Source organism: Camelus dromedarius, chromosome 12 (assembly GCF_036321535.1).
Source record: "Camelus dromedarius isolate mCamDro1 chromosome 12, mCamDro1.pat, whole genome shotgun sequence".
NCBI lineage: Eukaryota > Metazoa > Chordata > Mammalia > Artiodactyla > Camelidae > Camelus > Camelus dromedarius.
Genome location: NC_087447.1, coordinates 408411 through 435463, shown reverse-complemented (window position 1 = coordinate 435463; position 27053 = coordinate 408411). Strand labels below are relative to the sequence as shown.

General features: G+C 57.4%; 1 protein-coding gene across 5 annotated transcripts in view; it reads right to left on the bottom strand.

Moving 5' to 3' along the window:
• PHRF1 (PHD and ring finger domains 1) overlaps positions 1–27053 on the bottom strand; it is a 27551-nt gene extending 498 nt beyond the window's left edge. Inside the window, exons 1-17 of one of the 5 annotated variants that reach the window (XM_031448343.2) lie at positions 26935–27053; positions 23266–23381; positions 22834–22929; positions 20623–20837; positions 18801–18884; positions 17327–17445; positions 11098–11195; positions 10678–10853; positions 9974–10103; positions 6768–6895; positions 5561–5742; positions 5072–5191; positions 4424–4578; positions 1288–3882; positions 926–1083; positions 472–747; positions 231–359 (exon numbers count right to left, since the gene is read on the bottom strand). In XM_031448343.2, coding sequence (XP_031304203.2) covers positions 231–359; positions 472–747; positions 926–1083; positions 1288–3882; positions 4424–4578; positions 5072–5191; positions 5561–5742; positions 6768–6895; positions 9974–10103; positions 10678–10853; positions 11098–11195; positions 17327–17445; positions 18801–18884; positions 20623–20837; positions 22834–22929; positions 23266–23359 — 4755 coding nt within the window. In that variant the 5' untranslated portion in view covers positions 23360–23381; positions 26935–27053. Of the gene's footprint in view, positions 1–230; positions 360–471; positions 748–925; positions 1084–1287; positions 3883–4423; positions 4579–5071; positions 5192–5560; positions 5743–6767; positions 6896–9973; positions 10104–10677; positions 10854–11097; positions 11196–11638; positions 11764–17326; positions 17446–18800; positions 18885–20622; positions 20838–22833; positions 22930–23265; positions 23382–23869; positions 24145–26934 lie in introns of those variants that run through there. The other 4 variants (XM_031448344.2, XM_064491926.1, XM_064491927.1 and 1 more) reach the window with 4 other exon arrangements.

The following is a 27053-nucleotide window of genomic DNA, read 5'->3' as shown; positions in this document are numbered from 1 at the left end:
ACCCTGGGCTGGAGAACGGGTCATCTCTCGGAGTCTTGCTTTCCCACACCTCATGCTACTCGGTCTATTTAACAAGTCATGAGACCACTGCCGTGAGCCCCCATGACCGCCTATGCGGTGCGGCTACAGGGAGACGGGCTGGCCTGGGGCACCCTTCTCCATGCTCACGGACCCCCGAGAGTGTCAGCAGGCAGGGTCTCGGCCCCCCAGGTGGCGACTGCCAAGCCCACCTTCTGCACGGCCTTGCGAAGGATGTCCTTGTACTCGTCCTTTGTCACCTCCCTCTTCTGGTAGAAGGGTTTGATGGCCAGCTTCACCTCCTCCACGGCCCGTTCCTGCACGTGCAGCTTCTTCATGTACTGGGAGTGAGAACATGCATGTGACACCCACCTAGAGGCCTAGAGGGCCCTCTGGCCAGAGGCACAAGGCTTCCCATCATCCTGCCCCTGGAGGGAGGGGGGCAGGACTCACCTCCTCGTTCTTGGCCTTCTCTGAGGCTGGCCTGGGAGCAGCTGTCCTCTCCTCAGAGTTGTTGGCAGTGGTGGTGGCAGTGGCGGCCGCGTGGCCAGGTGGCTCTGAGGCTGTGGTCAGGATGGCGGGTACAGGGGCTGGGCTCTGAGCCACCCCACAGCCCTCCAGGGGAAGGCTCCCCTGCAGGATGAACTGGACCATGGGCTGGCTGACAGGTGCGTAGGGCGGGATGCTCAGAGGCAGAGCCAGGGCGGGAGGCAGGTTAGGGCCATATACCTGGGCAAGAACAAATCCCACTCAGCCTCTGTAGAGCTCCCGGCACCGCGCTCGCCACCCTACTCCCCAGTCAGAGCCATGGCAGAAAGGGGGTGGCACTATGAGGTCTTCAGCCCCGACCTGGCCCAGCCAGCATGGCCTGGGCACGAGGCCACGTCCCTCCAGTCTAGGCGCCCACCTGAGAGGGGTTGGCATCGGGAAAGCCAGAGTCCGGAAGCACGTAACCAGGGGGAAGGGACTCAGAGAAAGGTGCCTGCTGGAACGCAGCCATGGGGCCCACGTCCTCGGTTTCCCGGACCCCTTCCCGGGGCTTCTGTGGTCTGTGGAGCGGCATCCCTGAGGGCCAAAACAGCAGGGGTGAGTGTTCTGTGGCCACCCCAGGCCAGAAGGCTGCTTCCTGGCTAGAAAGTTCCAGAAAAGCATCCCAGCAGCAAGGACCACTGGTCAGGCCGCAGCCATCCCTCTGTGTGAAGGAGGCCCGTGAGCCACCCAGGGAGAAGACCACACGCCAACCCCCCACCCTGGGAAGTGCCTACTCACGCAGGCCTCTGTCCTCGGCTGGGGCACTGCTCTCTGCCTCCTGGAGGTTCCAGGTGACTCTCTTCACCAGAGCCTTAGCCCGTAGCAAGGGGTTCTGAGAAGGACCTTCCTCCTTCACCACGGGCGCCCCACCCACGGCCTGGCCACCCAGGGTGCTGGGCACTGTGGTGGCCTCAGCCATGTCCTGCGGGAGCAAGTGCTTCTCTTGGGGGCCTTCTGTCTGGGGCAGGAGCTGTGTGGCATCTTCACTGTGGATCAGCGACACCTCCCTCCTGATGGCGGCCGTGGCCATGGCCAGGCTGGCGTCATGCTGCTGGCTGGTTGGAGGCACAGCAGGCTTGGGCAGGAGGCCTCGCTCTGGGGAGGAGTCCGTGCTCTCAGGGGAGGGCGGAGAGCTCATGTCATCAAGCTGCATGAAGATGGCTTCACTTGAAAAGTCCTCAAAGAGGTGGCCCGCCTCGACAGAGTCGCCGTAATCCAGGTCCTCGAGTGGACACTCGGCTGGCGCCTCTGGGACTGGGGCGGCCTTTGGGGGGCCCTTGTCCGTCTCGACCCCCTCCGGCAAGGCGTCTGCTCCTGCTGAGGCCGGGGGCCTGGCCAAGTGCTCCCTGTCTGGCCTGGGCTCCTCTGGGACAGGGGGCACCGGAGAAGCCTCTTTCGGGGCCAGCTTCCTCTCCGGGGAGCGGGGGCGGGGCCGTGGGTGCTTCTCACGGGAACGAGGCCGCCGGTGCTCCCGGGACCTGTGCTCCAGGCTCGGTGACCTGGACCTGCGCTTCCTCCTCTCCCGGGAGCCACGCCTCTCTCGGGGCCGGTCCCTCCTTTCCCTGGGGTGCCTGGGCCTACGGGACCTCTCCAGGCTGCTGGGGGGCGAGCACTCCCTCCCCCGAGACCTGGACCCGGACCTCCGCCTCTTCTTCCTCCTGCCTTCGCGGTGCTCGTAGGAGGAGCTGCCGGGGCTGCCGGAGCGGGACCTGCGCCGGCCTCGGCCCCAGGTGCCCCTCCTCCTCTCTCGGCTCTTGTCCTTGGCCTTCTTCCGCTTGGCTCGCTCATGGCTGCTGGAGCGGTCACTGGAAGACCTCCGGCTCCGGACCTTGGGTCGGTGCCTCTTAGCCGGGTCCTCACCTGCTGGTGGCGATGCCGACCGAGAGCTCCTGTCCCCAGAGTGGGACGAACGGGAACCGGAGCGGGCCCTCCCATGCTCCCTGCTGGCGGCCTGCTGCCTCTGGGTTTTCTTCCTGCTGCGGGAGCTGGACGTGGAGCGGGAGCGGGTGGGGGACCGCAGCTCCACGACCCTGTGGGTGGTTGTGTGCAAGGCGTTGGGGCTGGGTGGCACGTCCGGCTCCGCCACAGTCACACAGGTCACTGTCCGCCCCTCAGAGCCAAAGAAGGAGCTGCGGGGTGGCCGGTCCTCGTCCCCCCAGGGCTCGGGCGGGGACGCCCCCTGCACCTGTGTGGCAGCGCCTTGGCCCTCAGTGGGCTCCTCCTTGTCCTGGAGCTCAGGCTGCCCAGAGGGCCCCTGGGGGGGCTGGGGCTCCTTCCCAAAGCCAGTCTGCACTGTGTAGGAGGTGACGCAACGCACGGGCGGCCGAGCTGGGGCCCTCGGACTGTCCACCGAAATGGTCCGGGTGATCTCAGAGGGAAGGAGGCTGGAGCCCAGGCGCTCGGGGCTGCTGCCGGCGGAGCTGGAGTCGGAGCCCGTGGGGTTGAAAGGATCGTAGATCTCGCTCTTGAGCTGCTTCGTCTTCCTGACGGCGAAGAGGGGCGAGGGGCTCTCTCTCCTCTGCGCCTTGCTATCCACAGGCCGGAAGGTGTTACAGAAGCCAGGGCTGGGGAGTCTGCTGGAGTGGGCTGTGTTCCCAGGAATATTGATCCTGAAGCTCTCAAAGGTCGAGCCGACACCCTTCCCCCTGGAGGGGCCAGGCAGAGCGGGGGGCTGGGGGCCACCCCCGGAAGGTGTGCTGGGCTCCTGCGTGCCCCTGCTGCTGGGCTCGCCCTCCACCCGGGCACCGCAGCTGGGCTGCCCGGGGCCCTCCCGGCCCGTGAGCCGGCTGATGCAGGAGCTGGGGATGTCGACATGCTGCCCGCCCGTGGGGACCTTGTCCTCCCGCCGGCCGCAGCTCTCATCTCTCCTGATCTTTGGTATCCTGGGCAGCCTGGCGATGTCAGCTCTCCTGGGAGCGGGTCTCGGGGCCTGTGCTGGCACCATGCTTCCAGGGGGCGAGTCAGAGCGACCACCCGAGGCCTTCGACGACACTGATCTCAGAGGCATAGAGCGCCTGGCGTCGCCGTTCAATCGTGAGTCGTCACTCTGTTTTAAGCCGGGTCTGCTCACGCTGGACAAGTTCTGGGCCTGGCCCGCCTGAGGGGTCACCAAGGACTCTAGTCTCACAGGGGCCCCCGATGCAGGCGCAGGAACACAGGCAGGGCCAGGTGAAGCCGGGGGTGTGCCTGGGGTGGCCTTGCCCGGACACCTGGACCCTAAGCTCTGTGGCTTGCTTCCTGAGTGAGTCACTCTGGGCTGCAGACAGGGCCCAGACCCGGTGTCTTCTCCCTCTCCAGGTGGACCAACTGAGTTTCTCTGAAAAGAAACTGGAGCTATAAAGACAAAAAGCCAAACAGCCATCAGTTCCCATCCACGTCTTTAAAAAGTTCAACCTTTGCCAGAGTGCCTTTCTCTGAAACCATGCACTTTAAATCCCTTCTACTCAGTGCTGCCTGGCTGCCCTCCGGCAGGGCCTGAGGCCCCTGTGGTGCTGCCCACTGTTCTCTTCTGCTTCATCTGCTACTTTTACGCTATTTGGATCAAAAATGGCCTGAGCCTGTAATGCACACTTGAAAAGGGGCAGCACCCTGGCCTATCACCGACCGTGCCTGCACAGCCAGGCCGCCCTGAAACCCGCCAATGCCGACTTGTGCAGAGGCCCAGGGCTGGCTCCCGTGGCCGTGAGGTTCGAGGCAGCTGTGTGACGGCAGGAGGGCCTGCGGGCTGCAGGGAAACTCCATCCATCTGTACGTCATCAGCTCGGAAACTCAGTGACGGAAACGCATCTTCAGAAGCTCAGCACCCTTGCCCACAACTGGAACCTGTGGGTCGCAGACTCGGGGTTGGGGGTCGGCGCTGGCAGAGCTGCCTCACCTGCCCTCTTGGCGCTGAGGGAACCGTCCCGGTGGATGATGATGTCGGCGCTGTTCATCATCAGGAGGCTCTGGCCTGACAGGATGCTGCCCAGCAGGTCAGGCACGGCGTCCTCGTGGACTTCTGGCTGGGGCACCGGGGCAGGAGCGCTCCTCCTGCAGGGCAGACCCGGGGCAGGCCCTGCCATCAGCGCCTCTGCACCCCAGACCCAGCCTGGCAGCAGGCAGGGGCCCCCAAGGGAAGGAGTGGGCCCCAGCCAGCAGCTCTGACGAAAGGGTAGAGGGTGTCTGGGGATGGATGATCTGATGCTTTCCCCCACGGGACGCCACCAGCAGAAGCTGGTGAGCAACAGCTCTACTGGTTTTGCTGGTTCCTTTTTTGAGAATTAAATAGAAGAGAAGCTTGACTCCCTACCAGCCCTGCTGGTGGGCTCTGAGGCAGAGGTGGGATGTGGAGGCAGCCTCTGGGGGCCACGGCCTCCCCTTCATCCCCGTGCCCTTGGCTAGGGACGGGTTGCAGCACCTCCTCATCCAGGAGCCACGGAAGAGGCCACAAAGGTTACCAATACGGAGACCAGATGGTCCTCATTGGCCGGTGGCCCTACCTTGGCACCGCCACCCCCGGCCATCCTGTCCCCACAAGACACACCTGGAGAGCCCCATGGAGACAGGCCTGGCCACAGGCTGGTGAGAGCGCAGGGCTGACTGGGACAGAACCCTCCTCTTGGCACTCAGAGGGGAAGCAGGGGTTGCAGGCACCTCTTCACTGCTGGACGGAGGACAGAGGCCAAAGGGAATGGGTGAGCCTGCACCCTGAGGCCCAGGGAGACACCCCAGCCCTCTCCACAGCACCTGGCAGGGTGGGCTAAGCACGGTCCCACGTGGCAGCACTCAAGAGGCAACACTGAACCAGGACCCCGCGGCGGCTCTGTGTTGGGGTGGCCCGAACCTCTGAGCAGGGATGGGGTGGGGGCAGACCCTTCTCCAAATTAGGGGACAAGAAGGCACAATGTCCTTCCTATTCACCACCTAACGGAGTCTGGGAACGACTAAGGCAGAAATTCCACAAACACGCATTCTGCGGGTGTACACAACCCCCAGAAAGGAGGCCCCCCCGAGCCCCATCCGCCACAGTCACCTGTCAAAGGGGTCCAGCTCATAGGGGTCTCCAAACAGGGAGAGAGAGGCTACCCCGATGTCCGCACGCATCAGCCCCAGAGAGGGGTCCGCGGGCTTGTACACCGAGGGGACGCAGGCTCCATGGGCTGGCCTCCGGAGGCCCAGTGTCCGCGCGAGGCGGGTACGAGCTGTGGCTTCACACTGAACTCATAGGACAGAGAAAGAGACAGTGGTCAACCAGGCTGGAGTCTACGGGTCCAGATTTCAACCACTGATCAGCCCAAGGGCTGCACGGACGGGCCTCTCCCCAACAGAGTCCCACACCTCGCACGACTGCAGGGCTGTCACCTCTGGTCTTGGCTCTGAGAGAAAATCACAAAGAGGAAAACACCCCGTCCTTCTGGTGACTGTGGGAACACAACCAGGCCAGGCTCAGGCCCAGCGGCAGGGAGACGGCGGGGATGGCCATCTGAACAAACAGGCTGACCAGATGTCCACGCACTCCACTTAAAGCTGAAATGTGTTCTCACACAAGTACACGTGAGCCGACGCCGACTGGGCAGCGGGAGCGAGCTCCACTGTGAACTCGCATAAAGACATAGCAGACACGTGGACGACAGCGCGAACCCAGCTCTACCTGTCTGTCGTGTTAAAATGTTTTAAAGAGCCAGTCCAAGAGCAGGGTTGAGGAAAAGTACTTCAGAAAAGCCCATGTCACACAGGCCGCCATGTGCATGGGAGAGGGGCCCTGAAGGCTCGCCAGCAGACCAATCTGAGGGCGGGAATGGCCTGAAGGGGACAGTGTCCACGCATGTCGCACGCGAGCCACCTCACCAGACACAGCCTGGACCCTGCTGCTCACACCAGGGCATAGGCCCTGCCGGAGGACTCCTGCTGCTGGCCTCTCTCAACTCCCCCTCCCCAGCTCATACCTGGCCCCCCGCCCCGCCCCTGGCAGGGAACAATCAGTCTGGAGCCCTGACGAGGGGTGGCCCCTCTGCATACCCCTGCGGTCCCAGGAATGGCACCTAGTCCCTCAGGACAGCCGGCTCCATGCGGTCCTGGACATGTCCTGTCAGTCCCATCTCCAACCCACACTGCAGAAACGTGTTTTTATCTGGGAATCTCCAAGTAAACACAGAGAAGAGGCTATTTCTGTGACTCTTACTATGCACCTACACAAAGGATTTAAAGTTTGCCAAGTGTGAACCCCCATCAAATGCTACCTTGATCTTTTTCCCTTTTCTCTTCTTCCCACGACCCTGGCGTTTCTTCAGCCTCGTCCCCGAGTTCTTGCTCTTCACAGATGACCTGGGCTGGGTCTTCCTTCTTCCCGACGCTTTCTTCCGTCTTCCTACAAGGAGCACGTTGCGAGCACACGCGTCACTGTGTGCACGGACCCCCGCCCCATCCCTGCGTGCCCCCTCCCCCCAGGACCCAGCCTACAATAACTATCCATCCCAGTTTCGGGTGTGATTATCTTTTCATTTTAATTTGGTCGCAAGTTTTAAATTGAAGAACAGCTGACAGACAGCATCGTGTTAGTCTCAGGTGTGGCCTGGGGTCTTTACACGGAAAATAAACCCACAGAGGACGGAGGGGAGAAGGCAGTGCAGAGCGAGGACAGAGTGAGTCTGAGTCTACTCTGATTTGTAAACCTGTTAGAACCTGTAGGTATTCTACATAACTATGAAACAAAATTAAATTAGAAAACACAAACCCTGAGAATCAAGAGTAAAAGGAAATAAAGGACCCCAGCTCTGTATCTACTTGGTGGTCTCACCACAGAGGAGAGATCTCCCAGAGGCCTGGAAACGAGTGACTTCATGGTACATTTCTAGTAAAACAGATCCTGAAGGTTCAACTGCAAAACCACCAGCGCCCTGTCCTCCTCAGCCACCTTGAGGTGCTCGAGGCTTACTGGGGATGAGCCACGTCAGCCACGTGGCTCCCTAATTTTAGGATGCCCCGACGCCCCTGGGGCCCTCAGAAGCCTTGGCACAGAAGAGGGGTTCCAAGAAGAGAGACTGGCCCTCGTGATGTGTGCTATGAAAGCACACCCAACAGGTCTCAGCCACAGGTGCAAGATGAAGCCACAAGCCCCACCTGATCTCCCCTGAGGGGCACTCTGAGCAGGCCGGAGGTTCCGAGAACTGGGAAGCGCAGGAAACAGACGAAGGTGCTAGTTAACTCGTGCTGTCCATGAAAACCCCACTCCTGGAAGCAGCCGGTACAGGAGGGAAGCCTCTCCTTCCCTTCCCAGTGAGTTCATGGAGCTGAACCCCAAGCCCCATGGCTGCCTGATTGCGAACAGGGAGCCTGGAGGAACTGCCTGCTGGAGGACCCCCAACACCGGCCAGCAACTTGTAAGCAAACAAAACCCCCACCTGCGCCTGAGTGAGCCTTGAAGCTCTAACCACCCGGCTGTGACAGGCAAGGGGTGCTGCTGTCTGCTAGTGTGCGGGCAAGAACTGCCCAGGAGGGAAGCGCTGGACAGAAGACCCGATTTCCCACATTCAAGAGGACCCAGAGACACTGGACAGGCAGCCACCAGGGCAACACAGATCTCGTCTGGCTCTGGATTCAAATAAGCTACTTTTAAAAATTCCATCACATTTATGACACAATTAGAACTTTTGAACCTGACTGGCCATTTCACAGTGTTATGGAATTTCTGCTTGTTTCTCAGGTGTAACAATGGGATTGTGATGAACTTAAAAGGAAGACTCCCTCTTTCAGAAATACACTGCAAAACGCTTGTAGGTAAAATGAGGATCGGCTTCCTAATAACACAGAAGGTGGCGGAGGCAGATGGACGAGCCAACGCTGGCCAGGAATCACCGGGCCAGCGACGAGATGGCTACATGGGCACTGCTCCTTTCTCCCTGTGCGTCACAGGCCTGACACACGGCTGTAAGCAGCTTAAGAAATCCACAGCAGAGGACACGCAATAACCAGACCCAGGAGTGTTCACCGCGAGCCGCTCAGACAAAGGGAGAGCCGACCCTGTCTCCCCCAGGAGCCGCAGCGCCTTCAGGCTCTTATTCTGAGATGGCTCTCTGCACAGCCTAGGTGCTGTCAGGACTGAGAAGCGTGATTCTTGACCTGAAAAAAGGAGACTCAGGCCTAAGACATAAGGAGACAACCTCTATCATCCTGAATTTCAAGTCGAGCATCAGTATGATCTTAGGATGCAGTTTCCAGCTCTGTGCACTGAAAGGGCCAGAAACACGGACCAACCTTCAACAGACCTCAGGTCTAGCCTCTGAATTCCAGCCCCTACTGGGAGGAAGGGCCTGAGTCCACAGGAGGACACACGAGGCACAGGAAGACAGGTCCGCACACTCCTGGAGACTTTCATGAGGCACCCCGCACACCCCAGCGTGGCAAGGACGAGGCCCCAACTCTCATTGTGCTACCGGGGCATGACGTGGTCTGTGACCTCAGACACACGTCTACTGATGGTGCAGCCAGTCCTTGCTGCTCTGCGGCCACGAGAAACAAAACGTCCGCCTGCAGGGAAGAGCAGCCACAAGACCGTTCGCAGCACCTCTACACAGAGGAACCCAAACCCCTCTCATGGGTAAACGGATACACCGAGGTGTGTTCCTGCAACAGGCATCTTCCTCAGCGATACACTGAAATCAAGCACAGACGCCAAAGTCACTGCTGAGACACAAACGAGAGCACACACGCAGAACCTCCTAAGAGCCAAGTTCGAAGACAGACAAAAACTAGCTCCTGACGCTACAGGGACAGCAAGCCACCAGGAAGGCCACGGGCACCAGTGCCATCTCAACAAGTCAGTTTTTAGAAAACCCCAGAGTGTAACCCACGGACTGAAACAGCGATCCACTAAGTCTGCCGCCTTAAACAGACAATCCAAGGGGAGAGGAAAGCTCTTCTCTGGAGCTGAACGCCAACCAACAAACAACGGCGGAGCAGAGCTAGAGGTCGTCAGCGGGGTTACGAGGGCTAAAAGCCTCTCCCCGGGAGGGACCACACTACTAGAGAAAGACAAAACCTACCGGGACCAAAACTAACACAGAGAGAACTAGAAACTCCAACAGCACCAAAACAACACAGGACACTGAACTGACCATTCCAGCTGTTCCCACCCAGGAAAGCCCAGGCACAGGGCTTCACTGTGAGCCACCAGGCTCAGAGAAGTGACAGCGCCACTTCCCCACCAAGCCCTCTGGGACACTCCTGTCCAGCTACACGAGGCTGTGACTCGACGCACGTGCAGAGGCTGTGGCTGAACAAACAGCACTGCCCACGGGGTGTTCAGAGGAGGAACCAGCCTCGGGCCCCGCGGCTGGAGGGGCTGCCCTGTGGAGGTCTGGCTACCCTGGAAAACCAGGTGCAGAGACAGAAGTGACCATGCTGGCCTTCGGGGAGCTGCCTGCAGCCAAGCCCCCACCCCATGTACCTGCTTTCCTCCTCCGACGGGCAGGGGCTCGCGGCGTCATGGGGCACTGGTATACAGCAGTGCTCAGGCCAGCGGCCACGGCTTCGATGGTCTCATCCAGCAGGGAAGACATGAGGTACCTTGGGACGTGCTATACGGCAGAGGGAGGTGCTGGTCAGTGAGGGAGCCCCTGGTTGCCCCAGAAGCTGGATACCCTTAGCCGGCGGCAGCAGAAAACAGACAGATTGCTGGGGGCTTCCAGGGGCCCGGAGGGAAGTGGGGTTTTGGGAGGCTTCCCAAGGTGCAGGTCAGGCAAGAATGGGCAACAAAGAGGGCTGGGTGCACCTCAAGGAGCTGACAGTGGAGGCGCAGAGCCAGTGGGGGCGGCAGGGACGAGGGGTGTGGCTGGGTCTCGGGGATACCAGGGGATGGAGGGGACAGGAAGTCAGGAGGACTGCAGGCATCTGCCCTGAGAACCCGTGTGATGGGTGTGGCATCTGTGACCGGGTCCTGGGGCCCAAGCCTCCCGGGCAGCTTTCATGGCGCACCTGCGGGCCGGGCCCCCAGCCACTGGCCCAGCCCGGTACCCTTGGGGCAAGCTCTCTGCTCCTGCTGCCTCAGGTCTGCTGGGCTTTGTTCTCTGCATGTGGGCCAGAACGCAGGGCCTACAGACACAAACCCCACACTGCCGACAGTGTCCCGCCGCTGAGAGCATGAGCACCTACCTGGACCCCCCGGGCCGTGGAGATCCGGTTCCGGTTCACGGTGGCTCGGACTCTCTCACTCTGCCGCGTCCTGGCGATGGCTCGGGTCCTCCCTGCCTGGGGCCGAAGCCGGCTGGTAGTGGGCACCACGTCGGCCAAGAGCAGGGAGACCTCCTCCTCGCTCACAGGATCCACATCTTGGAAGGAGACACCCAGGCTGACATGCACTCCGCCAAGTGCTGAGTACCAGGATGCGGGGTCACCTCCCTGGAGCCCGGGCCTCCAGACCCTGAAGCCCCAGTCAACCAACCCCAGTCCAGCCTCAAGCAGCTGTGCCCCCTGGCCCGGCCAGGAGTGCAACAGGGAGCCGCCCTGCTGTCAAGCCCCATATGCTCTCCCCATGGATGGGCGCCGCCCCTGCGGGCAGGGCCAGAGCATTACCAGTGGCAGGGGCAGCTCCGAGGACAGCACATTCTGGACAGAACCACTCGTTCACTGGCACCTCCTGGAGAGGGGGGTCCAGACATTCCATGTGGTACCTAGGGGAACAAGAGTGTCCCCAGCCTCACTGTCCCAACCAGCCCCAGGACCACAGCGCACCCTGCAGTGGACTGTGTCCCCCAAACCCACGTGTTGGAGCCCTACCCCCATGTGACTGCACTTGGAAATGGGACCTTTGAAGGGCGATTAAGGTTCAGTGAGGTTGTGGCAGGGATCCCTGATCCACGTCCTTGGAAGAGGGAGGCACAAGGAGAAGGCACCACATCTGCAGCTGGGAAGGGCCTGCCTGGGCTGACTCGAGAGGACACAGGGGAGCCAGCCAGCTAAGTCCAGGCACTTGGAGCTCGAGACACTGCTCTTCTAACCTGCCCGCAGCCCTACCCGCCAGCGTTCTGGGAGGACAGGCCCACTGCAGACCTCTGGGCCTCTCCGCCCTCCAAAGGGGCCCTAACGGCCCCCAACCCCTCCATGGGAGACATACTATCTGGAGGGACGGAGCTGAGGAAGGACAGCTGGACCCGAGCGGCTCGTTGGGCGTGGGGTCTGCAGAAGACGGGCGCAGGGGTAGGGCCGACATCCCGGGGAGGCTGGCCTCCGAGGCCGAAGGTCGTCAGCTGGTCCGTCCAGCCCCCTGCCAAGTTTCAGGCGTTGGTGCCCCACAGTCCAGCCTGAGGAGCTGCCGGAGGGCATTTTGTTGGCTGCAAGCATGGAAAGGCTGCCTCACCACGCCTGCCCTTCAGCTGCTTCTAACTTGTCTTCAAGGGTAGCAGTTTGGGAAGGCATGCTGGGCTGGGCTGCCTGAGCCAGAATTCTCCAAACCTCACCCTGAGGCCCCAGACAGTGCCGAGCCAGGTGGAACCAATGTTGACCCGCGCCGCACACCCGAGCCCAGGTCCAACTCCACTTCAAAACTGTGTGCCACTCACAGCAATGAAGCATGTGAGGGTCCAGGAAGCCACCGGCTGACAGCAAGAAGCCCACCACAACCTGACGCTGGGAACTCACATGAGACCAGGGGGACGGGTGGGGAGGCCACCCTCCCTGGGACACAGAGTACTGTGGGGCCCCGAAGCCCCAGTAGATTCCAGCCTGAGAAGGTTCCCCCGCCCCACATGGTCTCGGGAAGGAAATCAAGAACTGAGTGGTAGATTCTTACAGAGCATTCCAAGGATCCAGTATGGTTCCGCCCTGTTCTTGCCACCAAGTTTCAGGGCCTTGAGCAGAGGCCTGCAGGTGTGACAGGTGACTGCCTAGCCACTGCAGCCACAAGTCACTCCAGAGAGAAGGCTGGCTGTGGTTGAGGCCATGGGACAAGGGAGAGCCGCACGACCGCCACCAGGGCGGACCCCATGCTTACATAAGCACCGAGATGACCACTTCCAACAGGGATGGCACAGCTGGGTGGCAAGGGAGGTCCCAGGTGCCTCGCTCGGGAATAACTACCTTTACGTAAATCACAAATACTCTGTGTTTCGTGTGACGGTCAAACAATCTAGCGTATTCAGGCACCACAAGAGAGCTTTGAAATTCACTCATTTATGTGAGTGATCTTAGACTTGTGATCTTAACTGAAAGACAACTATATGAAAATTCAGCTAACTGCGAATGTACCAGTGAGGATGTCTAAAAGCATATGGATCACTGCATTTATCAAGTTTTAACGCTCCAGATCCAGCAGGAGTTTGTGTACTTGAGTTCTTTTCTCCACTGAATTCAAGCACACAAAAAGAAAAGACATCATATTAAATTTATAAATGTACTTTACAGTAAAGGAATTTTAACGAAGTTGTAAAACCCCCCAAGGGTCACTGTTATAAGTTACTAGAATTTAAATGGATCTTGATGCAAAGGATTAATGTAATCAAGAACTGTAGGCTCAGACCAACCAGTCTTGAAAAAGAATGGAGTTGGCAAATCACGCTCCCTGACTTCAGATTACACCACAAAGCTACAGTCATCAAAACAGCATGGTACTGATTCTTTGTTCTGGACACCGAGTGGGAGCTGGTGGCAGCAGCTGTGGAGAAAGACAGGAAAAGGCAGGCCGGGCAAGCAGGCAGCTGACCGGACAGCCAGCCAACTGCAGCAAACCAACCCAGCACTCTACTGCTTTACACATCTAACCGCTCACCAAGTTAACCCAAGCACCTCCACTGTCAACTCCGTCGACACCGTAACATCCAGATACGGTTAGGCCGACCCACCGGGGCCCTGGCCTGGGGCGCCATCGGAGGATGAGGCCTGCCTGTAATCCAGAGGGGCCTGCCCAGAGGAGGACTACGTGGGTGGGGTGTTGCTGAGGCTGGGGTACGAGGTGGGGCAGGAAGGGGCTTTGGAGGCCGAGGGAGAGGTGCCCTAGCTTGCCCCGTACTGACCAAGCAGCAGCTGGACAACCAACTGGGTGCGCACATGTGGAAAACGAAAGGGCACCTGGGTGCCGAGCTGATGCCTACACGGCACAGGCAGATCCCCAAACTAACGACTACAGCCTGCCGCCCTCCCGTGAAACTCGTGTTACATCACACACCTGTAACTGCGAGGGGCATGGGGCTCCCTGACTGCCACTGGAGGGCCCTCAGTGCTCCTGCTTACGAACCTTGATTTCTGAGATACAGTTGTTGTGTGTCATTTTCAATAGCCTCTTAAAAGTGTTTAGAAAATCTGGAACTCAAAAACGCCTTCTGCCATGGTAAAAGCCCAAAAGACCCCCAAAACCCCCCAAAACAAACACCCGCCCCAGCACGGTACCAGCACAAAAACAGACAAATGGGTCAATGGAACAGAATAGAGCCCAGAAAAAGACCCGCGCACTTGTGGTCAATCTATGACAGGCAGCAGGAATGCACAATGGAGAAAAGACAGTCTCTTCAACAAGCGATGCTGGGAAAACCGGGCAGCTTCATGTAAAAGGATGAAACTAGAACACTCTCTAACACCATGTAGAAAAATAAACTCAGAATGGGTTACAGACCTAAACGTAAGACTGGGTACTATAAAACTCCTAGAGGGAAACATGGGCAAAACACTGACATAAATCGCAGCAGTTATCTTTTTGGATCCGTCTTTTAAAGTAAGGAAAATAAAATCAAAAATGAACAAATGGGACCTAATTAAACTTAAAAGCTTTTGCACAACAAAGGGAAACCATGAATAAAACAAAAGGACAACCTACAGACTGGAAGAAAATATTTGCAAACGATGAGACTGACAAGGGCTTAATTTCCACAATGCACAAACAACTCATACAACTCAAAAAAAACAAAACAAAACGAAACACAAAAACTCAATCAAAAAATGGGCAGAAGACCTAAACAGATCTTTCTCCAAAGAAGGCATACAGATGGCCAACAGGCACATGAAAAAATGCTCAATGTCACTAATTATAAGAGAAATGCAAACCAAAACTGCAATAAGGTATCACCTCACACCAGTCAGAATGGTCATGATTCAAAAGTCCACAAATGACAAATGCTGGAGAGCCTGTGGAGAAAAGGGAATCCTCCTACGAGGTTGGTGGGAGTGCAGTTTGGTGTAGCCATTATGGAGAACAGTATGGAGATTCCTCAAAAGACTAGAAATAGACTTACCATAGGATCCAGCAATCCCACTCCTAGGTATATACCTGGAGGAAACTCTAATTTGAAAAGACACATGCACCCCAATGTTCATAGCAGAACTATTTACAATAGCCAATACATGGAGGCAACCTAAATGTCCACGACTGATGACTGGGATAAAAAAGATGTGGTATATTTATATAGTAGAATACTACTCAGCCACAAAAAACAATAAAATAATGCCATTTGCAGCAACATGGAGGGGGCCCAGAGGTTATCATACTAAGTGAAGTAAGTCAGACACTGAAAGACTAATAATATCACATATTACTTATATATGGAATCTTAAAAAAAAAAAAAAAGGTACAAATGAACTCATTTACAAAACAGAAATAGTCTCTCAGACATAGAAAACAAACTTACGGTTACCAAAGGAGAAAGGGGTGGAGGGATAAGTTAGGAGTTTGGGGTTAATGTATATAAAACAGACAACAAGCGAGGGAGGGGATCCGGCACTGGGAATGTAAGCTGGTGCGGCCGCTGTGGAAAATGGCAGGGGGAATCCTCAAAAAATTAAGAACAGAGCTGCCACATAATCCAGCAAGTCCACTTCTGGGTATTTAACCAAAGAAAATGAAACACTAATTTGAAAAGGTACGTGCACCTCAAATGTTCACGGCAGCATTACTTACAATTACCAAGATACGGAAGCAACACAAAGTGCCCATCAACAGACAAGTTGATCAAGTGGATAAAGATGTGATTTTACACAAACACACACATACACACAGAGGACTACTACTCAGCCATAAAAAAAGAATGAAATTCTGCCATTTCCAAAAACATGGATGGGCCTGGAAGGTATTATGCTAAATGAAATGTCAGAAAAGAAAAACAAATACTTTATGTTATCACTTACATGCAGAATCTAAAAAAATAAAACAAACGGAAGGTATAAAAAAACACCCACAGACTCACTGACAGAAAAGAAACCAGTGGTTACCAGCTCGGCGGGGGAGGGGCCAGGGTGAGGGATGAAGAGGTACAAAGCACTCTATAAACAAAGACACACAGGTGTGCTGTGCAGCAGAGGGAAATGGAGCTGACAGTCTGTAACGTTCAGTGGCGTACGACCCACAAGAAGTTTGAATCCCTGTGTTGCACATCTGAAAGCAGAATTGTAAACCAACTGGACCTCAACTAAAAAAAAAACCACGTTCTGTTCCACTCAATTTTGTTATGAACCTAAAATTGCTCTAAAAAATAAAACCTACTTAAAAAATAAAAAGAACAACCGCGGGCTCCATTCAGAAGCTTGGGGAGAGCAGCGCTTTGTGAGCGGAAGTTCCATCAGCCTCGTCCACGTGGCCACCAGGCACTGGGCTCGTTGTCCAGCATGGGTAAGCCGGGCAGAGCAGGCAGGCCGGTGGCGGGGGCCAGCCAGGTGAAGGGTGCGGCAGCCAGGGCCTGGTCTCACTTTCCCACCATGTGTGGCCTCTTGGGCAGCGTCCAGCTATTCCCAGCCCTTCCTTCACAGGCCCCGAGCTGTCGCAGCTCCAGGAGAAAAGGTGCATTTGTGTGGGAGCAGAGCTTGGGGTGCAGCCATACAGGAGCCCTGTGTCCCCACCCGGGCACGGAGTGTGATGCCACAGCAGTGCAGCGCCTGCACAGCCTGCGGGACACCCAAGGCACCATTTCTGCCGTCCAGACCCAGGGTGACAACGTGCTGTGGACCACCACTCAGACACGGCCACCTTCTGGGAGTCGCAAGAGGCAAGATCACCGAGGTCGAGCATTCAGGAAATTGTCATAAAGGGTGGGTACCATCTGAGACTCCGGAGGAACGAGGAAGACCCTCATCTCCGATGTGTGAGCCCAGGGGTGGAGCTGGGGAGGAAGGTGGGAGATGCTGCCAAGATGCTGGGGAGGCTGGCCTGCTGCCACAGGAAGACGAGTGTGAGCCAGAGACTGAGTGTGCGGCTGCAAGGCAGTGCAGGGTTGTGGGGAGGTGCCGAGAGGTGTGGGGAGGTTGAGAGAGGTGGAGGGGGAGAGGGGAGGTTGGGGGGCCCTGGTGGGGCTGACCATCCACACTGGGACATGCAAGCACTCCACAGGTGCCCCACCTCCAGGGCAAGGAGAGGGTCTGACTAGAAGCAGGGACCGACCAGTGTCGAGAGATGAGAGTGAAAGTCTCCCTGCCGCCAGGGCCCAGGGTGCATGGGTGTCACTGGCTGGAAGCTTCACCTGGAGCCCTGGCCTCGAAGAAAGGGTGGTTCCCCCATGGTCCCGCCCACACCGCCCCTTCTCATGTGCCCCCTTTTCTTTCTCACTTGAGGTATTAGTTGCATCTCTGTAGATGATCTCAGGGTATTATCCGGGGACGGGGAGGGCACAGGTGGCAGTAATCAAAGCAGCATACTGCGGCCACTGTGCGGAGGGCTGAAGGGCACACCACTGGGTGCCAGGGCCCCGCTGTCCCCTCTGGGGGACTTCGTGTCACTGAGCACAGTGGTGCAGCCCCAGGACACCCTGGAGCAGGCTGCTTTAAGGACGGGGCCTTGGAGGCTGGCTCAGGAACTCGCGAGCTGACGGGACATGGGCCGCAGGCTTACCCGGCGTCACAGCCGTCACACAGGAGCAGGCGGTCCTCCCGGTCACTCCGTCCGCACACCTCACAGAAGGTCGGGTCTTCCTCCTCGTCCTCCCCAGCTCCGGCATTCTCCACTGGAATCTGAACCGGAACAGCACTGCTGACCACAGGGCCATGGGACCCGAATCCCAAAGTCGCTCAGATCACCACTTGCAGCTGACCCAGAGCAGGCCAAGAGCCGCACGGGCTCTGGGCCCAGAGGTGTGGACCGACACACACACAGTGATCACTGCGTTTTCTAACTGTCGCTGGAGCTCAGCCCTGAGAAAAAAAGGGATCCAACAGAAAACAAAGCACGACCCACAGAAGGGTCCCAGCGTTGACACCGAGCACTGGCAGCGCCAGACAGACAAGGCGGGCGGGGGACAGGGAGCAGCGTTAAGACAGCAACTGTCACATAACCTGGCCGAGACACAAACACGCGGCTCCTTAAGAACGACGCTGAAGGTGCTACAGCTGTGACCGTCACGCCAAGCACAGAGCCCACCTCACAGGGGTGTTGGGGACCTGAACCAGCTCCATTACGCTCGCCAGCATGTGCCCCCCCGAGCCTGGGCCACCCCCAAGCCCACTTGAGGCCCACGGCCTCCACTCCACACTTCCTCCGCTAAGCTCATGGCAGGTGACACTCTGCCTCTGTCCTATCGCCAGGCGGACACTCGGGACCTCCTTGGCCTCCTGGACTCTGCTGGACTTGGAACCACGCAGTTCTCCAGCTGGAGGAGCTTGTGTGTGAGTGGCCTCTTGGTGGAGGAGAAGCGTTCAGGGTCACATGCTTCACCAGCAGGTGCCTGAGTAGACACGGCCTGCCTACTGGACGCGGCCGCACACCACAGAGGCCTCCGGGCAGGAGAGCAGAGCAGCCGGGACAGGCGGCCGGAGGCCCAAGTCAGCAAGACCAAAGCTGCTGTCACCAGCATAGACCTGGAGCATGGCTAGGAGGACACCAGTTTCAGGAGAGGTCTGCACACCAGGAGCCAGGGCCCCAAGCCGCTATGGCTACAAGACGCAGCGAGATGTGAGGTGCAACTTCTAAGAGTGTCCAGCACACTTCTCACCGAGAGCAGATGTATGCAGGCCTCTTCTCTCATTAAGAACCAGGCCCCTTCCTTCTCCTCCCCCGCCTTCCTACTTCTGCCGCGAGCCCTCAGAAATCTGGCCCTGGGGAGCTGGTCTCCTCTCCCAGGCCCAGCCCCACCCTGACACCACCTCCTGCTGCGGCTCAAGAGGGAAGCAGCTCCGAGCGCAGCAAGGCGAGCAGGAGTGGAGAGGAAGCTGCAAACGGCATCTCAATGGGTTTCTGAAAAGCCAGTGCTCACTCGCTTCAGGAAAGCCAATCGCTGTCTGCAAGCATGTTTTCTCACGAGATGGGGCCAGGGTGGTACTCGGGGGTAGGGGTGGGGGGTGCGGGGTGCCACTGCAGCACCTACACTCACCTTCTTCAAAATTTTACCGCCAAACTGAGCTCGAATACAAATACTTTTAAATGTAGTTCGATCAACTGGACAGGAGTTGGCATTCTGTAAGAAATAAAAATCATATGAAAATCTTATAGAATCATTTCCATTATTAATATTGTCTCAAAACAAAGAATTCACTTAAAAGTCAAAAATTCCTTTCACACTACAAATCAGTATTTACTGAAGGCCTAGGCAGGGCTGGGCTGCACCTGCTCCTGGCAGCCAGGCAGGTCCCGGGGCAACTGGGCACACATTCTGGTCTGGGAGGCACAAGGAATGCTGTGTGCACGCGGGCCTGTCCTCCAGGCTCACTCCGCCAGCTCACAGGGGAACAGCACAACAGCCTCAGGGCTGGACATAGCACATCCCCACCCTTGGAGAAGTCGGGGCTCCCACCCCCACGCACAGGCACTCGCCTTTCTTCTGAGCCTCCCAGGGGCCAGGCAGGGCCACTCGTGGTGGTGCCAAGGAGGCAGGGTCGGGCTCAAGTCTTTTCTTGGTGCATGCACCGTGACAGCTGCTGCCCATCCTCCGACAGGGCCACCTGCCTTTCCTTCTGAAGGTCTCAAGAGTGCAGCTGACGTCCCACCTTGAGTCCACGGGGACTGTGTGGGGCGTGGGCCGAGCCCCCTGACCTGGCTCACACACTCAGAGAGCAGCCCGTCCCCGCCGTCCGCTGTGCACGCCCATCCCCATCAGGCTCTCCGCCACATGCCTAGGGTCTAGCTCCCATTCTGAGACCGACTCCAGCGCATTCACTATCGTATGAAACTTAGACCATCCAGTAAGGGGCCTCTCCCTTGTTCCCTTGTTCCCTTGTTCCCAATTAGCTTGGTGTGAACCTCACAAGCCACCAAGTGCCCCGAACATCCCAGTGAGGGTTTTGCTAGACTTGCCTGGCCACTGCTATCTCTGGAATAAGACTCCCTCCAGAAAGTGGTGTTTCTTCATTCAGTCTCAGGCATTTAAGAAAAGCTCTTTAAATGTCTTGTATATCTTTTTATGTCTTATTTCTAAGTGCACTGTAATTTTTAATGTTTGTTAAACTCGCATCCAGCAATCTCGCTAAACTTACCATTCCAACAGTTCATTCAGAAAACACCTACGCTGATAAAATTATTACGTGCAAATAACGCCTTTTCCAATCAAATGTTTAAGCCTTTATCTTCTCCGATTATTCCGATACAATGTTGACTAGAAGATTAACAGCAAACACCCTGTCTTATTGCTCAATTTAAAGGAACACTTTACTTGCCAAAAAAACAAACAAACAAAAAAACAAAACCAAAAACAAAAACCCAAGACGTCTAAGCCTGAACTAACCAAGGCTGTGGCTCCACCACCACAGACCAGGACCGAGAAGCAAGGGGGCAGAGAAATGCGTGGAGAGAGAGGCCAGCGGCTGGTGGACACAGCTGTGCTGGCGGCTGGCTGGGGAGTCCCCCTCACGTTTTATTGGTTGCAGGACTCAGGTCCCCGTGTCAACGGATGACACCTCGGCACATGAGCACCAGGGCCAACTCTGCCAGGGCAGGCTGACCCTAGGTCACTCAGGACTTCTGCAGCCAGGTCCCCAAGGGAGCACCTCCTCACCCTGCTCCACGAGCACACGGCCCCTCAGCCAGCTTCACCAACAAGCCTGAGAGCCAGAGAGTGAAACGGAGCAAAGACTGAGCCGGGACCCCACCCCCTGGCTCCAACTGCTGCTGCTGAGGAGTCCAGCAAGAGGTGCCCACAGGCTGGGCCACAGAAGCCATCCCAGAGGGAGGAAGACCCTGGAGAGAAGCCGCCTGCTCACCTTGGACCACTCCAAGATGCAGTCGAGGCAGAAGTAATGGGTGCAGTTCTCAGGTGTCCCCACAGCCTGGTCCCTGAAAGTGTTGAGGCAAATCGGGCAGCTCTCGGAATCATCATCAGAATTAAACGCACAGTCGGCTTCCAGCTTCCCCTGAGTGTCCGTGACGGTCGTGAACGTGTCCACGTCATCACCGTCTTCTTCGGAGCCTTCCGAGCCTTGAGAGAGGAGATTACGACTGGTGGATGGAGCGCTGGAAGCTGCAGCCGCACCCAGGAATGTGGGGTTCCAAGTCCACCCTGAGGGACAGACCTCAGCGGGCATCTCACCTGAACTGCTTCCAGCTAAGAGGACGCAACCCAGGCTGAGCAGCCACACCAGCAACCCCTCCCCTCCCCAAGCAGCAGAGCCTGAGGGGTGACGCCAGCCGCCACCAGATAGGAGGCTGAACTGCTGAAGCCTCTCCCAGCACGCACTCTCAGCACCCTTCTGCGGGCACAGTGTCAGAGAGCTGGACGCCTTCAGGAAGAACCCCCCAACTTAGGTTTTTCTTTTCCCTTCCTGCTGGGATGCAGACAGCAAAGACCGCTGACTAGGCAATCTGGCCACAACAGGTCTCACCAATTTCTGAAAGGCTTTGAGACTGGGGCTTGACCAGCAGGAAAGTAAGGAGACATTTTTTCTCCATTAGTTTTCTCCCCACCACAACCCTACTAAAGTAAAGATACGCGCTCACACGGATGCAGAGAGCAGACTCCAGTGTGGCAGGCAGGGCTCTCACATGCCCCCAAGACTCAGTCCCACCTGATCCGTTTGAGAGTGGGCAAGGACCTTATGACCCTGAAGCATACAGCAGAGGAAAATTATCCCAGTCAGCTCAACATTATCAGCTGAGCTCTTTAAAAGCAGTTTTTTCTCTGGCTGGTTGCAGAGAAAGAAGCCAGACAGATGAGCCCCTGCTGGCATGCAAGAGAGAAAACAGCTGATGTGAACGGTCCCCAGAGGGGGTGGCCTCCAGGCTCCGAGTGAGGAGGGCCTTCCACCCAACAGCCAGCCTGAAAACAGGATTCAGCCCCACACTCACGAGGATCTGAACTCAGCCAACAAGCAGAGACCCTGGGGGAGAAGCCTGGGCCTCTGATGGGACTGTGGCCCCATGACCCTCGATGTCCATGAGGCAAGACCCCAGCGGACGACCAGGTGCCTACAGGGCTGACCCACAAAACTGAGAACATGCGTGCTGCCCTCGGCCACTGTGTCTGTGACAGCCCACTTCCCAGCAAGGAAGAGAACAAAACTCGTGTCACAGAGTTGTGGAGCATGGCAAAGTGACGAGAGCTGACCCTGTTCAACTTCCTGCCTGGCTAAAGGCCACAGCAGGTTGCGGCCAGGTGGCCTGGTTCTTCCTCTGGAGTTCCAGAAGGCTCAGGAACTGAAGGGAAGGCAGGAAGCTGGCCATCTGCAGGGTCCTGGCTCACAGAGGATGTCTCTGATGTCTCCAAGGAGCAGTGACCACAAAGGCGAGGCGGATAAAGACACAGGCAGGTGCACAAGACCCAGAGCCACCCACCCCTCACTTGTCTCGAGGCTGCTGGAGACAGGTCCCGACCAGACAAGGGTGCGCACGCTGGAAAGAGATGGGCGCGAGCTGGGGCCTGGCACCCAGAGGACAAGGCTGAGCATGGAGGGCCGCACGCCAAGCAGGCCACAGGTCCTAGCTCATGCCGCCTGGGGAGCTGGGATGGGGCTGCAGGTCAGGCCCTAAGCTCTCACCTTTCACCACAAGGCCTGAACAGATAACATCTGAAGTCAGAAACTCAGCACACAGCAACACAAGCGAGAGTCCCGGGCAAGTGGTCCTCGGGCCTCACAAACCTCAGCTCATGCTAACCCGGTCCTGTCCTGCCAGGCCAGTCTGGCTGTGCTCTCCCTGGACGCCCCTTCTTGCTGCTCCATATTCTTAGGCGTTTACCCTCCTGCCGCCACCAGAAAGGAGGCCTCCCACTGTGTCATCAGCTGAACTCCAGAGTAAGGACTACCACCCAGCGAGCCACCTTCCAGTTGAAGAGAAGGCCTGCTGCAGGGGACCAGCAGGCAAGACCCAGCCTTTCAGAGCCCTCAGCTGGCCAGTGTGGTTTAAGACAACCACTTCCCGAGGACGCCAGGTAAACAGCAACCCTGCCACAGTGAAGAGACCCAGGGCAGCGTTCTCACCAGATCCGTCCTCCAGGTCCCCCTCCTCGTCTTCATCACTGTGCTCACTGCCCGTGTCGTCCTCGGAGCTTCCACTGCGGTCCTCACTGCTTCCTTCTAGATCAGCAGAGAAAAACACGGCCCAGGGGCAGTTCAGAGGGCACCTACCAACAGGGTTCCCAGCAAACGTATGTGGTCACAGGGAAAAGCAGCAGCCTTTGGCTCAATTTACATTTGCAGTGATTGCATTCAACGTAAAGACAAAAAAAAAAAGCACCACTTCCGCACTTTAAAAGCAAAGGATAAGTAATCTTTCACAGATTGAAAGCTGAAAATCAACACGTGTAGATAACCCCCCAAAAGGAACTGGGCTTCTCTGAGAGCCAACCTGGAGAAGACGTGAGGTGACCCTGCTCTCCCCCAGCTCTGGGTGCAAGAGGCGGAGGGGCTCACCAGCATCACTGGCCGGGCCAGCAGGACTGAGTCTCCGGTGTCCATCTGGCCCTCGGCTTCGGCCAACAAGTTCGTCCAGGCTGTCGTCATCCATTGCTGGACATTGGAGTTCAGCTCTGAAAGAAACCAGAGTCAAATCATTCTGCACCGTCCCAGGCGACAGTCACTCTGTACACACGGCATGCCTGGTGACATGCATCCACCCCAGGACAGGGAGACATAGTGCACACAGAACTGTACATGGACACATGCAGACGGCTCCTATCGACAGAGCCACATTCAGAGCCAGATCTCAACTTACAACGAAGCTAATTTAGCCTCAGACTGGCGGCATTCTTGCTCAATCAGGCACCTGCCACACCTCAACTCTCCCTGGGTACCCCCTTGCCAGGCGCCAGTGAAACGGCCTATCACGAGCTGAGGCAAAGCAGGACCTCAACAGAGGGGGTCATCAGAAGGTCCCAGGTGACCAGCAGAGCCCTCTCCCCGCATCCCCTAGCACACCCCCCTCAGCCAAGGCCAGTCAGCCAGCCTTCGTGCACCTGACTACCGCTGGGAGGCCCCCCGACCTCGCCCCAGTGTCCACGGGGCATGGAAGAGTCACCTGACTGCCCAGGAGCCGCACAGGCCCACGGTGAGCAGAGGTCTGGCTCTCAGCTGCCGTGTGCACCTGCTCCTAGGCTCCTGATCTCCAAGTGGGGACACTTGTCCTGTCTGTGCCGCAAGGCCACTGCAAGGACAACGCAGAGAACCTGGACAAATGCCCTCACAGATGTAGACTGTAGTGAGACACAAACACCCTCCCACACCAGGGCCTCCAACTTTGGTCTCCTAATCAGGGTTCCTTTCCCATCAGTGCTGCTCACCTCACTTTCCAGGTGACCCTGAGAGGAAACCCTTCTCAACAACAACACAGGGAAGAAACGCCTCTCCTTGTCAGAGTGTGCTTCCGACCAAGTCTGGTCTCCGTGGTCAAAGGAAAGGGGTCACAGGAGAGACCAGAAGGCAGAGGGGCAAAGCAAGAACCAGGGGTAGGGGGCTGAGCTGACAGTGGTGTGCCCAGAAACCAGGAAAGGCTCATTCCACAGGCAGGCTCCTCTCCCGTGGGCCATACACGCTTCCCGTGCACCTGGCAATCAGCAGAGATTGTACAGGTTCCCCCAAAGGACAGTCTCCTGGTGGTGCTGAGGCCAGATTCAGACCCCAGAGGGCCTCGCTTCCCATACAAAGCCTGGATTCTAGGAAGATGTTTTCTAAATGGTGAGGGCAACTTCTATCTGGAAAAAGTAAACTAAGGAGGTTTTGTGGAATTACTGACCTCCTAAAGCTCCCACTTTTCTTCTTCCTAGTACCCTAAGATTAAGAAAATCCACCACAGTCAGCCCACAGACCCGCTAAGGGTCTGCACCCCCAACACCTGACGGATCAGCGACACAGCAGGGGCCCTACCTGCCCCACACCTGCGTCCTGGCCACAACTCCTGCTAGAGAAACACAGACTAATGGACATGATGGTGCCACCATCTGTCTAGGAGGATGACGCCTTTCCCGTGAGCACAATGGCTGCAGCACCACTGCATGTAAGAGGACCTGTCACCCTCTGGCTGCAGCTGTGACTGGACTTGACAGCGTCATTCTGGGACACCTGCTCTAACACCCGCTCTGCCCCTACTGGTGTGCAGCATGGTTCCTGCCCTGGAGAAACACAACCTACTGAGGGAGATAAGTGCTCACACCCATGAAGCTAACAGGGAAAACTTCAGAACACGTAACCTGCTAGGGACAGTTCACACACACAAGGTCAAAAGTACAAACAGCCCCAGCTTCTTCCTGGGTGACTGAGACCTAGGTCTGCCTGTGAGGGGCAGTGAGAGGCAGGGCCTGCATCACAGCACTGCCAGCAGAGGTCAGTGAGGCCCGCTGGCTCTGGCACACTGGGCTTGCCAGAAATACAGCTCAGGAATGAGGCTCAACTCCCCGTGTCCCCACAGCTGGGGGGTCTAGTCCCGAGAGCCATGTACACCCCCATCATAGATGGTGAGAAAATCTCCAAAGGCCTCCTCACACCCTCCCCCAGGCAGCAGGCAAGCTTCAGTCATGTGGGGGGAGCAGCATCCCTTCCCGTGTAGTCACACAAGAGTAACTTCTGTCGGCGCCCGGGGGCCTCCAAAGGTACCTTCCAGAGCAAGCACTTGTACAAATACTGAGGAGGAAACCACAGTGAGCAACCCCCAGCACCCCCTTTCTCGTCAGAGCAAGTGTTAATGGGGACCCCCACTTAGGACCTCTTGGCCCCACCAGCAGCCCCAGCTCAGACATGCCTGCCACCTCTGCTCAGATGTTCCAAACCAATGGTCAGTAAAGCCCATTGCCCTTCTCGGTTGCTGGCCACCTTTGTCAGCGCTGGCAGTGCTCTGTGGTTTTCCCGCTCCGCCTCCCGATTTGGGGGAGTTAGAGGGAAATTTTATGCCAGAAAGAGTTATTTCTCTTTCCAAATTCCAACACCCAAAACACCTGCAATTCCAGCCATTGCTAAGGAACCAAAAGGTTCCTGGTGTGGTGACTGGCAACTGTGCCAGGACCACAACCTGAGTGCCCACTGCCAGGCCCTGAATAAGCCTGCCTGGTCCCACACCTCACACCAGGCCCACTGTCATTTTTCATTCATCGTCTCCACAGAGGCTACAAGACCTCAAAACTGTAATCTGCAGCGGAAGTCAATAAGCTAGGGCCATAAATGTCTTTGCAGGGCTGGGATGGACACCAGGAGTCCATGCTGGAGGGCTGCTGAGAAAACGAAAGCCAGGCTGGCCCAGCCAGGGCCTCGCCACCAGCCAGGTGCAAAGAAAGAACCAGCTGCTGTCATTCTGACTCAACATTCTTCCCGTAAGAAAAAATGCCGAGTGGTCCAGGGAGAGGGAAGGTGTGCCAAGTCCCAGGTCAAATCTCACTTCAGCTTCAGGTTCTGTCCAGCCAACCACTGGCCAAAATGTGGCTCACCAGGCCGACTACTACTCTGATGCTGAAGAAACAAGAATATATAAACTCCAACGTTGACAGTGCTACAAGTCTCGTTAAAAAAAAAAAAAAAAAAAAAGGACCAGGAATCAAGGCTTGGGTTAACACAGTGCCCTGGCTCTGCGCTCAGTAGCTGTGTGACGTTGGCAAGTTACTTAACCTCTCTGGGCTCCAATCTATTTAGCTGTAAAACAGGAAGGCCAATACCTACTCCCGAGAGACTGCTGTGAAGACTACGTGAGTTAAGGAACGGGAAACCACCCTGTAAACCACAAGGGCCTGTCAAAACACAGACGAAGCCGATAAAAGCATGACGACCAGGAGCCGGAAACGAGTTGGCAAAGGGTCACGCTCAGCGCGGGGAAAGCGACAGCGCAGAGGCGGGTGTCACAGGACCAGGCGGCGAGATGCCCACGACCAGGAACAGGAAGGCGGCCACCCCCGAAACCCGCCTGCAGGCTCGGGGACTCCCAGCCTCTGCGCGAGGTCCCCCGCGCCCGCCCGGGCACCTTGCTGCTGCCGCCCGCCCGGGGCCAGCGCGGCGCAGGCCTCGCACCGCCGAGCAGGCCGCAGACAAAGCGCGCGGCGCCCGGGCCGGCGCTCCGGACGGGGAGCGGCAGGGACCCCGGGAGGCCGCAGCCCTCGTACATACCCGGAACCTCGAGCCCCGCTGGCCGCTCCTGGACGCTCGCCGCCGCCGCCCGAGCGAGAGCCACGACTAGGCCCGGCCGCCGCCGCCGCCTCCGCCGCCGCTGCCGCCGCCGCCGCCGC